The 12,895-nt window shown below is 39.3% G+C and overlaps 1 protein-coding gene across 1 annotated transcript in view; it reads left to right on the top strand.

The window, feature by feature from the left end:
- The window catches only part of cacna1g (calcium voltage-gated channel subunit alpha1 G), a 133,851-nt gene that overhangs the window by 66,257 nt on the left and 54,699 nt on the right, over positions 1-12,895 (top strand). The window contains exons 17-21 of the mRNA XM_088323893.1: positions 107-400; positions 466-645; positions 1,601-1,701; positions 6,496-6,619; positions 12,708-12,776. Of these exons, the coding sequence (XP_088180019.1) occupies positions 107-400; positions 466-645; positions 1,601-1,701; positions 6,496-6,619; positions 12,708-12,776 (768 nt within the window). The remainder of the gene's footprint in view (positions 1-106; positions 401-465; positions 646-1,600; positions 1,702-6,495; positions 6,620-12,707; positions 12,777-12,895) is intronic.

Below are 12,895 nucleotides of genomic sequence, written 5' to 3' on the forward strand. Positions count from 1 at the left end.
ACACAAAAACGGCAGGGGCCTCAAAGTTGAACACTGTGGAACACCAGATTCAAATTATGTCCTTTTCTTCATTTTTTTTTCCTTATTCTTATTTTCTCACTAAAAGTCTAGTGTCCGGAGCACTTCGCCTTACGCGCCATGGAGCAGCAGTAGCGGGCGCGCCAGCCGGCGGTCAAGCTGGAACAGCCTGGGTCGGGTCCCGTCTCTCAAACGGCAGAAGCGGCAATCTGGGGAGCGCCAGTCGCTTTTGTCAGAAGAGGGCGTTTCCAGCTCAGAAGAAGGCCGGGTGGTAGCGCAGAGTGGAGGTGGGCCAATGGAATACGCTGAAGGGGACGACGCCTCCTCTGCCGGGGCCGACTCCGTGTCCCGGTCGGATATGCCTCCTGATGCTCTTCTACAGGTACAGTTTGAAAAAATGACCACCTCTTATGACCGGACCAGTAAATTGTTTTTCAACTCGTGTAGGTTCCTTACCTCTATCGTTCGGCTAGCATGCACAGTTCGAGACCCCCCTTGCCGGGTACCCTACGACCACCAGGGCATAGCGACTGCAACGGGAAGGGAACACCCTCACTCTTGGACCCAACCCGTGTCTCGTTGGAAGAGACCACTGAAGAGGAAAATGTTGAGGAAGACACCAATCTGGTTAGTGTTAAAAAATATACAGATTGCTTAACGACAAAGAAATGCAATCATACAATATAATATGTGTCACTCCTTCCAACTAGTTTGCCTCAAACAAATAGAATAGGCCCAGCAAAATTCATATATCGTCACCAATCTCTTCTTATATAATTGTTTTGGCCTTTACAATTTTTTTGTTGCATTTTGATACATCAAACAATTAAATTGATGCGTTTACAACAGAAATTTGATTATATTTTAACATTAAATTTCCCTATTTAAAATTCAGATAGACAGTAGATTTCGTCAAACTAAAAATATATAACTCTCAAAATGATATGGCACTTTAATTTATAAAAATATGCTTTAAAAATATACAAAAGATTATTTTTCTTTTTTTATCTTTGAATTTTAATCACAGTTAATCGAAACATCATGGAGCGGTAATTAACATTAGTAATCATTGCCCAGCCTTCAATTAAATACTTTTTAAAAGCTCTTATATTATATCAACGGAGTTAGAAAAAAATGAGAAACATCTTTCTGTTTAATTTCTATAGTATTTCCCTAAACAAGTATAGCAGACACACATATAACATTTTTTTGTATTTTAAAATATAACTAATCACATTTAATAATCCATATCCTTAAAAAAATTCAACTGCGTTTGGAGGTTTTCATTTGAGCAATTAATGGTGCTCAATCAAATGTAATCGTTGCCCGTCCAAAATAAATCATTTTAAAAACGTAATTATACAATACAAAGCAAAACATAAGAAACATAATTTTGTTACATTCTTCAACAAAAGGATGATTTTGACCGTTTATTTAAGAAAAAAAGGATTCCTTTGATTTTAAACTTTAGGAGCCTTTCTCCTTCTCCCAACACTTGAGTAACTACTCATCCGTATGCTAACAAGCTTTCTCAGTATTGTGTGTCATAATAAATATTAAAGAGGCCGGGGTTTTCCCGCAGGGTCGCCTGGCCAGATTGTTTGGCTGGCTGGAGAAGAAACAACCCGAGTGGTGTCGACAAAGAGACACCTGGTCGCTTTACGTCTTCTCTCCAGAGTCGAGGTAGGCCTCGGATTTGCAGGGGTTGTACGGGTGCTTGAAATTCATGAAAATGTTGTATGTTCAAGGATTGAAAAGTGCTTGAATTTTGCGCGAAGTCCTTTCAGTCGCATAAAAATGTTGCCATGTTTCTCATCAAGTCAGCTTTAAAGTGATGCCAACACTGCTCTCTGGTGGCTTCACTTTGCCATTGCATTTCTTCTCTCGTGATAGACGTCAGATGGCATAAGTTTGCGTAGCATTGTTCTAAGAAGCGGCATCGCTCTGTATGGGTAGCACTCAAGAGGACATGTGCATGCTACACCTAAACAGGGCACTGTGTATTAGTACAAGGATTGCGAATCAGTTATGGATATTTATTATAGGCCATGCAAAAAAATTAAAGAAGCGTTTCCCAGTGGTATCATGTAATGGGAAGAACTTCCTGCAACTGAAAATGTAAAATACATATTTTCACCCAACACCTATATGGGGAGAGATTTGTCCTGATAAATGCACACACACGATAAAACATCGCATATGTAAATCACAGATTATTTTGTGGCGCTGCAAAATACATGATTCACACCTTTTAATGGTACTGGAGATATTGGAAAATTGGCTATGAAAGACCTTAGAAAGTCCTTAAATTTGGCCATGCAAAAGGTGTAAGAACCCTGGATTAGGTACTCTTCGAGATGGAGGCAAGCTTCTTAACCCGATGTTTACTCTTCCACAAGGAAAACAAGTGTAAACTGCTTATGAAGCGGAGAAGTCAGCTTCCCACTTGACAAGAAGAGGATTTCCCGTCGCATCTTTGCTTTTTATTCAAAGGCTGTGCGGCTTCTTCTTTTTTTTTCAACGTCATTTCGTATTCCGTTCTAAATTCTCATTTCAGAAGCAAACCCGTCCGTTTCTGCCGTGTCAGGGGTGAGCATGCAGCACTTTTTCCTTTCAAAGCGCTGCGTGTTATCGCAGTCACGTGTGGAATCCGTTGGCTTCCCTCGCCTCCCCCAGCATCTCCTTTTTTCACTCCCCCCACATCTATCGGGGCTTCAATCTAGCTCGCCTGAGGAGAAAAGTTGCAACAAGTGAGGCGCTGGTGCAAAGGCACTATCACAAACAAACAAAAACAAAATTATCTTCGAGGATTATTTAGAGAAGCATACAAACTTATTTTGTCACAGGATCTTACTCAAAACTTGAATACTCGTGTAACGAATGAATTTTCCCAAAATGAAATAACAAACAACTAATTGGTCCATTCCCGTTCTCCCTAAAGCATGCAAATAAACCCTAAATAGCTAGCAAACACATCTTCCTGATCACTAAAAATACATGTAAGTAAACAAATAAAAATACAGTGATAAAATAGATCAACAAAATTAACAAACTATAATTCAAGTTTGTTATAAGCACTTACCATGGAAGGAAGTTGGCGTAACTGAGGTTTGTTCGTGGCGCAAAGGAAACAGTAGGAAGGGGTTTTTAATTGCAAGGACTGGCTGAGATGTGTCATTTGTACGTTTTCCCTGTATTATACATGTTATGATTATTGATTATTTCGAATGGTGTACTACATCTAACACATTTTTATAAGGGGAAAAGAATATATAAAGAAAGACCGATCTCATCTTGCCCTTTTCGGTTCTAATCCGGATCGTCTCGGTCACTGGTAGCAAACGACAACATCATCATAGATTGCCAATATTTTCGCGCTATTCTACAAAGTCTGTCTTGCTGTGAGTAATAGATGCCGCTTTTTGTTTGGAAGGATTGTTTTTCCTCAGTAATGGGAATTGCAACCTAATACAGGGAACAATGGGCTGAGGTTAACAGGTTGAGATTGAGAGACTGTTAGCACTTACTGTTAAAATTAAAGTTACTTTTAGTTATGTTTTGCTTGTAGTAGTTTGCATGCACAAACTGGAACCCCCTGATGCTTGAGCAGTCTTTCGTGGTAGCCTCTGACTGCTCGTGACTTGGATTTTCCTTCTTACAGAAAGCAAGACATTTGCTACAAATCAAACTCGTATATCGACATTTTTTGTTTAGGGATGCTCATATAAAGAAATACAAACTGTTTATTAATTAAATCTATCATTTAAAAAAGTATTTATTTGCTTGAAATTTTATATTTTTTCTAAATAATTTTTAACTTCACTTTAATGGACGGCTTTAGACGCGTTTGGCATTAAGTCTTTCATTGCCGCATTTTTTCTTTCTCAGAATACCACTTTTTTCTTTTGTTAAATCACTAAATGTAATTCCTCATAACCTTATTTAGAGTGTGCAAATTGCACTAAGGTAAAATAATAATAAGGTTAAAAAAAGATAGTATGTTAAGGAATATACATTTTAGTCACCTTTTTTCATGACTCTTAATACTTGGACATTTATTTTAAGATTATGATACACTGCAAAAACCAAAACAAATGAAATACAAATGTAGCATTTTGCTACTCTTTAAAATTGGGAATTTTTCTCCTACAAAAATTTTAGAAATAGCTTTTAAAGTTCTAATAATGACCAAAAATGATCTGCCGTCTTCCATATCAGGCAGTTGTTTAATTTTCTTATTTCAGTTGTTGTAATTTTGAAATGTGTCAATAATTATGATCATTTATGTAGTTTAGTGTAATTATTTATGTCTTTGATGTTTTCATAAACACCCGAATGGTTTAGAAAATACAGATAAGACAAAATGACACTTCTCTGGGATTGTAACTCTGTTTTACTTCCTGATTTACTTACAATGTGCACATCCCATGCGCGCTTATCCAACAAAGCACTTTCAATGAAACATCACTTGATATGATTACAGTAAGACCTCGGTTATCGTGGTTAATCGGGACCAAAACCACCCGCGATAAGTGAAAATCCGCGAAGTAGCGGCACCCCTTCAAAAAGAAAAAAAAAAAAAAAATCTCATCTCATTATCTGCACCGCTTATCCTTATTTTTTGCGAGCGAGCCCCTAACCCGCGGTGCGGGTACTTTCAAGCGCGATACGCACGACACTGCGACAAGCCGAGCGGGTCGGGCGCTTCGCGCGGAGGCCGGTGTTAGGTGAAAGTGGTTGTAGTAGCGGCAGTGACGTGTGCGCGCTCCCGCAACAGGGGATGCAATTTTCGGCATAACACCGCCCGTCCGTCGGCCGGAGCCATCGAGGGCCGTGTAGAGCCATCGTTGCCCGAGCGGGAGACGTGACGTTGGTGACTTTTTTTTATCCGCGTTAACAAACGGATTTTGTAGAATAAGATCGCGCTTTATTGGTTAAATAAACGCGTTATATAGACTACGATCGCCCAATTATTTTAATTAGCTCGCTTTATGGTTTCAATAAGCGTATTATATAGAATACAATCGCTTTTGTCGGAAGCGAAGCAGAATGCGCGTTCACGCGAGGGGGGGCGGATTCTGTCTGGGAGTCGGATTTGGGCACAACACCGGGAAACGAGAACGGCGCGCAAAAAGTGAAAATCTGTAAAGTAGCGATGCCCCTTCAAAAAAAAGTAGCGACGCCCCTTCAAAAAAAAAAAAAAATATATATATATATATATATATATATATATATATATATATAATTTTATTTTATTTTTTTACCATTACAGACCGCGAAGCTCTGAATCCGCAAACGTCGAACCGCGAAGTAGCGAGGTCCCACTGTACTTGACTTCTTGATATATCCATTCATTCAGTTGTTATTCATTGTTTCAAGTGGTGTTTTTAGTTTGCAGTTAGGAAAAGGCCTTGAGGTTTATCAGTACTTTTCAGACATGGTCTAGACTCTAGAGTCTAGAGTCTAGACAAAGGGTCTGTGTGAAATAGGGATTTTACCCCTACCTCTAAAGTTTTGTTTACGTCATTGCCCGCTCTCCCTGAATAAAAGTAATTGTCAGGCATTTTGACGGCACACTCGTTAATCTTACACGCTTTTGTCCTGAAACACATTTGTGCCCTGAATATTCTTTTATAATAAAACATGAAAAAAAATGATCATCTTAGCTCCAGCAGTTGTTTTACCCATCTCAAATCCTGGAACATGCAAAGAAAGAAAAATGCCTCCCTTCTTCAAAATCTAAAAACAAATGAAAAATAGACTAAAGTGAGGAAAATGTTTTACAATGAGGCATCCGCCAATGGAGTGTACGATTTGTTGAAGTTAAACTCCAACGCTAGTTGTTGTTGATTATTTTGTCACATAAACGTTTTATTTCAGTTAATTTACTTTACAGGAAACAAATAAACTGATCTTGAATCTATTTAAATGAAAGTATAACTCAGAAACAAGTTAACATTGTCTCTAATAACCAAATAAAATATGGCTATTGTGGCAGAGACATCGAAGTTGTTGTAAACATAGTTTTACATTCAAAGAGATCGAGTATTCTCTTCCATTTTAACCTAAATTGAACCATCCTTTCAAATGGATCATTAATAATCACTATAAAATGAGACAGCAACCGTGTGTCTTTGCGGAAGGCAAATTAGCCTAGCGAGTTAGCGCGCAGCATGAATAACGATCAGTCCGGTCACACGAGTACTCACGCAGGATTAGCGACTTGACACAATTGTGTCTCCGTTGCCAAATATGTTGCAAATCCACATTTAAGCCTTACGGTTTTGTACTTTCGTGTACATTTATAGCTGCAATCAACGCTGAGTTGTTACTTTTTAGACTTGGGCGATTTAAAGCTTTTTCGTTGTGTTTTATATTTTTTAATGTGGTCGATTGTAGTTGGGTACAATTGTTAAGTCTTCTTTTTTACGTTCCATTTATACAATATTACTAATGTCAATATTTGTTGTTTTACAGGTTTCGTTTATCTTGCAAAAAGATCATCAACCACAAGATGTTTGACCATGTGGTGTTGGTTATCATCTTCCTCAACTGCATCACCATCGCCATGGAGCGTCCTCGCATCGACCCAACCAGTGCTGTGAGTCTCTATTTTTGAGGGAAATAAATCTGTGTATGCTCAAGGAAGTCAAGTCAAGTCACGTTTTTTTGAACAACCTTAAATCACAAAGAGTCTCAAAGGGCTGCACAGACCACAGATAACAGACTATTGTGACACCATCCCCTGATCTAAAACCTACATGAAGGCAAATAATACACCGATATTATCAACATAAAATATAGGTTATTCATATGCTATAGATTAGAAGTGTGTTTTAAGTTTAGATTTAAACATTTCCACTGAGGTTGCAGATCGAATCTCGGGGGGGACGATAAACATGCTTTTGGATCATCATTCAGATCATGGATCCTGATAATATTAAGTACACGTGCCAAATACTATTTGCTCCAAATTCAAAAAATAAAATGGAATTCATGATGAACGCATGTAAAGTCATTTTTAATTGTATAGTCCTTAACCAGTTAGGAAACATAATACCTCAACCCAAATTTCAGATTCGACACCCATTTTATTTTCTTAGCATATACTGTAATTCCTCGCTACTTCGCCAGTTGAGAAATATTCATTAATATTTTTTTATAACGTTAAACAAGAATTTGAGTCTTGCTGTCTTGGTCCTGGATGCATGGTTGGTTTCTGCAGAAGTGATCCATTATCCCTACATATTGCTGCAAGCGGGGACCGGCAGAGCTCACTTTTGTCTGGTCTGGTGTCTCTTGTTTGCCTTTATTTCCACCTAAAATGAACTGCACTAGTGTGGCCGTAATCTGTTATCCCCACTCCTATTTTTCTGTGAGTGGGCACCGGCATAAAGCACTTTTGTCAAGACTCATGCCGTTCCGTAGCGCCTAAAATGAAATCAATGGTTGTGGCCGCAATCCGTTATCCCTGGTCGATTATTGCTGAGAGCAGGGGCTGGCAGAGGGCATCCTTTTTTAGTTTTGTCCGGTAAAGCTTTCGATTTTAGCCTGCCAAAATTAACTGCAATGCGTGATTCATCATTCAATTTTGTATCATGCTTGGCAGACCTCTTTGTTCTTTCCTCCTGAAATGAGCAGCCGTGAGGCCGCGGTCCATTATCCCCGAGCGACCCGGGGGCCAACGACGCACATTTTGAAATCGGGGAGCACTTAGCGGATTTTTGGATTTTCCAGGAGGGTTTATGAACTCCATCAAAAGCTATAAACTGAATATTACAGTATATTTCTAATATCTAAGTTACTATGAAATGTATTTTATCAATTAACTATTGGACGATTGTTATCTGTTTTTATATTTAAAGGATACAATCATTTGTTCACACCTCTTAAAGGCGCACTTATCGCACAACTAAACCGTGGCCATTTTCATTTTCCAGCAAGAGCTACAAAACACAGAGTGGGCATTTTGTACATAAACAGGATAATTATCTCTGTGATTATCGTCGTCCCTACTGAGCGAGGTGTTCCGCAGTTAGCTTTGATTGTGGTTTGTTCTCAGCATATCTCCCAGTCCTGCTCGTTTTGTTTCCAGGACAGCGCTGTCTCAACTGATCCAATTATCTTTGTGCTGCCGTACGTGGCTAATGTCCAGGAAAAGCGGATGTCTAACACTCGGGGGCTGCCCCCAGAAGGCCACCGGGGCACATGAGGGGCGAGTCATTTGCATATGCAAACAAACAACGGTCCGAACCACTCCGACACGTTAGAACTTTTGGATAGATTTTGTCAGATCACTGCTGAGGCCGTTAAATGAAATGCAATGGAATGCAGCTAGCATCCGAAAAGAAATAAACTCTGAGTCATTACTGTGTTAGTAAAAATCTCATTTGCCCGGCGATGGCGCAAGCTGCTTTTTTGTGAGTTTATGAATTAAAGATGCCGATTGGGAATCAATTTCTTCTATGGTTTGGCTGTGTGAATCCAAACATGTATAATTGATGACCCTCCTGTTGCACTGATAATTAAGTTGGATACTTTTCACTTGGTAGTTCATGGTTTTCTTTCCATTCTTGACAGTTAATTGTCTTGTTGTTATTTGTGTCCAGTTTTTTTGAGTTCACATCTTTTCTTTGTTTCCTACTTCCCCATTCAGTAGACCCCCGGGATACGACATAAAATTGTTCTGAGGTCGGGATCACAAAAGGAAATTGCCGTGTAGTGGGGGATAGAAACCTATGGTAATGTGTATCATATCCCTTCTGAATCCCCACTACTCCAGATAAAAACATAAGAAACAGTAACGAAATATGATATGGACATTACTTATTATGTGTAAAATATGTGCATGTGATAAAATAACATCAGATTATTATTTTATTTTTTTACTATTGGTGTGGCGTGACTTGAGCTGGTGGAACATGCAGAGAAGGGAGAGTAGACAACATCATCCAGGGGTCTACTGTACCTACTGAAGGGCAACTTCTAACGATTGTTGGTGAAGATAGCAAATCTTTACTCTGTTCAAGGTGTCTTTACTTTCACCAAAGTGCTCTTGGAGTTTTTTGACACGTTAAAATTAGAGATGATAATAAATACAGGGTATTACCATTGGGTGGACAAAATTTGGGTATTGCATCGTTGTAAACAACTCTCATTATGGGTTGGTCCTTTGGAAAAGATCATGTGGAAATTACAGTTAGACAGTCTGGTGGTGTCTGATATAAATGGTAAAACAGTTTGTCTTGCTAGACAAGGGGTTACCAACCTTTTTGAACCCAGGAGTCATTTTTGTTACTGATTGGCACTAAGGGCTACCAGTTAAATATGAATTTCTCATATACCAATTCACGTTAATACCAGGTTGGAATTATTAGAAGTAGGGTTAAATAGGCTAAGTCAACAACTACATCATCTGCCTTGTATAAAGGCACCAAGTGAATTAGATATCTAGATGTTAGGGTAAATTTTAAAATAGTTTTGGAAGAATTGAACTTGTATTTAAAGGTGCTGTTCGGAATTTGAAAATGTTTTACTTGCTGACGCCATCTTCTGACTTATATTATCGTGGCAGTCTCTATCATATCATTCACTGAATGATTTTATACAGGAATTTGAATGGCAATTTATTGCCTGAAGAATGCTTTACAAATAAATTTGTTTTGATTTGATTCACGATACTTTACTTTTTCACCAATTTCCTCAAAGACGGGCTTCCTTAAGAAAATTAAGCAGTCCTTTTCTCTCTCACCCAGCGCTTTCAGCCACTCTCATGGTTTGTACTTGAGCTTGTGCCTGACCCGTAGAATTTGGGCAACTTTTTCTACCCGGGTTGCTGCTGCATCCTGTCTGCTAGGCAAAAGAGAGTGCCTGATGGTTCCGCCCACCCCGACCTGTAGCTAAAAAAGACAGAGGCAAACGGGAATTCCAGCACAGTGTGGACTTTTTTTTATTAAAGACAGAAAGGGACAATGCCAGGTGTAATTGGTGAGGTAAGGTGGGCTGTTATTGTGGCAACATCACAGATCTGCATACACACATAAAAAATAGCTCACTCTGCATAGATCAACAATTTGCAACCTAAAATGTAAACATTCTACTGTTCAGGAACAAATAGCCTGTGAATCAGTTTAGGTTTTATATCAGGATATGGTGTAATAATAGTCTGTAGTATGTACATCCCTTTGAAACTTCTTGTTTTTCAGGGCTATACAAATAAACATGACTTGACTCGACATAATATTTTTACCAGTTTCGTTCGGCAAGCCCACGTTTTTGAGATTTGGGTTCTCGTTTAGACTATTTAAAACAGTATTTTTTTACTTTCACCATTTTCATGCTACACTAACAGAAAACCACACGCATGAAATAATTCTCCACCCCCAACCATGCCTCCATTGGTCATTATTAACACGTACTAAATAATATACTTTTAACTTTTTGAGGACACCTCAAACGACGCACACCGCCTCTAAAGTCCCTGATAATATAGATAATTTCTCATACAAGTTAGAAATCTGATTTCTTAGAAAATAACAATGACTCATCACTGGTGATCTATTTTCATAACCAGTCCGTCGGCTAAATGTGTTCTTAGAGAGGTACCAGGTGCCCACAGGTACAGCACTAGTGAACCCCTTTCCAGTCTTTGAGCCTTTTTTTCCCCTTACCTAGACCACCTGTTGTATTCCTTAACCAATGTAAAATTTAGCTCCACCCCCGTCAGTGAGGAAAAGTTGCGTTAAAACACAAAGATAATTTCTTTGCTGCCATCGGTCTCGGTCGAGTACAACGGAGGCTAACATGATGAAGTGCTCATTTTGGCTTGACCTGGTTTCCAACGCTATGACTTATGGGCAGAATTACGATCCCTCGTAAGTCACTCCCAGGAGGTACTCTGCTGGATATTGTACCGCTCCTCTCCAATAAAATTTCAAATATATTGTGATCTGGAACAACTTCAGGGATATTTTTCTGAGAAAAGGATAAACCTAATTTTAATGAATTGTTCATCAGTAAATGAGGGTCTATTCTAAATGTAAATCAATGGCTTCCCTGTATTGATTGTCTAGGAGTCTCTCCTTTGTCTTGTTAGTACAGACATGTCCAAAGTTCGGCACAGGGACCAGCTACGGCCTTTAATCAAATTTTTACATGTGTACCTAAAGAAAATATAATCACCGCTTCTCTAGATGATGGCAGTATCGCTTTGGCCACCTTGCTCATTGTTTTCTGATTTGCCAAAAGACTGTTGCTTTGTTCAAAGAATATAATATCAAAAAGCTAACTGGAAACAAATGATGTAGGAAGCAGTTTAATGACACAGCAGCGCTTTTCCAAAGACCCTGCGAGTTAAATGAAAATGCTACAAAGGCGAGCTACGAGGTCGCGACGCTGATCACCAAGCATTGCATACCTTTCACGGAGGGAGAATATTTTTAAGACTGTTCAAATCAGGTCAGGCCGAATAGTTGGCCCTCACACATTTTCAGCTTACCAAATTCAGCCCATTGTCTGAAACGTTTGGACACCCCTACGCTAGTCAGTGTATATTTAGTCGCTAGTTTTCTTTCAATTCTGGAGGTGGACCTAGGTATAAAAGACCCCCAGGATACGGGGACCTTCCCTTATGCAAGTTACACTTTACAGTGTCGAATACAATGTTTTTGCGGCCTTTCTTTGCGGCATTTTCCCACTATATGTCATCAACAGTTAATTATTTTACACGCCCAAAACATTTAAAATTCAAACTTTGCAGTGTTAGTGCATATGACACGTTCTCTCTCTAAGATGCCTGTCTGGTATTGGTCATATAAAATGCTGGCCTACTATTGGTTTGTGTCACGGTATCATTAAAATGGCAAATTGCTATTGGTTAAAAAACCTCCCACAATGCCTTTATCTTGATACAGTTCAGAATCTCATTTGCTCCATACAAAATTTGCGAGTCGGCGGTCCAGTACTGTATTAAAGTATGTGTTGCCTTCCTTCCGAAGCTTATATAAAGCTTTTAATTAGCATTAGCTAATTACCATAGGTTTTTTTATCCCCCTCTATGCGGCAATTTCACTTTGCGACCCCCACCTCAAAACGGATTAATGTCATATTCCGAGGATCTACTGTGATGGAGTTAAGACCGATGGATACAAAACTGAGGCTGAATGGCTGCTGTCAAGCCAGGAATGTCCAAACCATTCAAGCAAGTATTCCCAATGAGGTCATGCCTAACATTCCCAGAGAGTCTCAAGCGCTAGCGTCGCGTTGTGTCAGCTAGTGTGACGTCGTCTTCTCCCGAGCATCCGCCTGGAAGGCCGTGGGAAAGGCAACCATCTCCAGTCACTAGCAGACATCCAGACTCAAGGATGTCGACTCGGGTCGCCGAGTTTTACCAGATTGAAGCGAATCGGGTTAAATAAGCAGACTGTCAAGGAATTTCAGTCACGCTTAGTGTTTTCTGGGTCCTGTAAGAAGGATCCCGTCCCAGTCCGCCGTGGTTTCGGAGGAAATCTTGAGAGTGAAAACATCATAGCTTAATTCCACATTTTGCTAGCAGATTTAGAATAAGGGTTCAAGTTTGTTCTTTCCTTCCGGCCGTCATTTGAAGCATAGTATTTTGTGAGATGTTATTCTTCAAAATTCTGTTTCCAAATTCTCTTCTGATTTAAAAGAAAATATTTTCTTTCCCTCAGGAACGGATCTTCCTCACGTTATCCAACTACATCTTCACGGCAATCTTTGTGACAGAGATGACTGTAAAGGTAAATATGCCCATACAGCATTGTACCTGTCTAGCTATCTACAGTATTTGTTGATTTTGTTAGCTATTTCCATGCTAACTTTCTTGAAAGGTTAAATTTCCACAGCAATCTTTGTTACA

This window comes from Urocampus carinirostris, chromosome 19 (genome assembly GCF_059441175.1).
Source record: "Urocampus carinirostris isolate Australia breed hairy pipefish chromosome 19, RoL_Ucar_1.0, whole genome shotgun sequence".
In the NCBI taxonomy this organism is placed as follows: Eukaryota; Metazoa; Chordata; class Actinopteri; order Syngnathiformes; family Syngnathidae; genus Urocampus; species Urocampus carinirostris.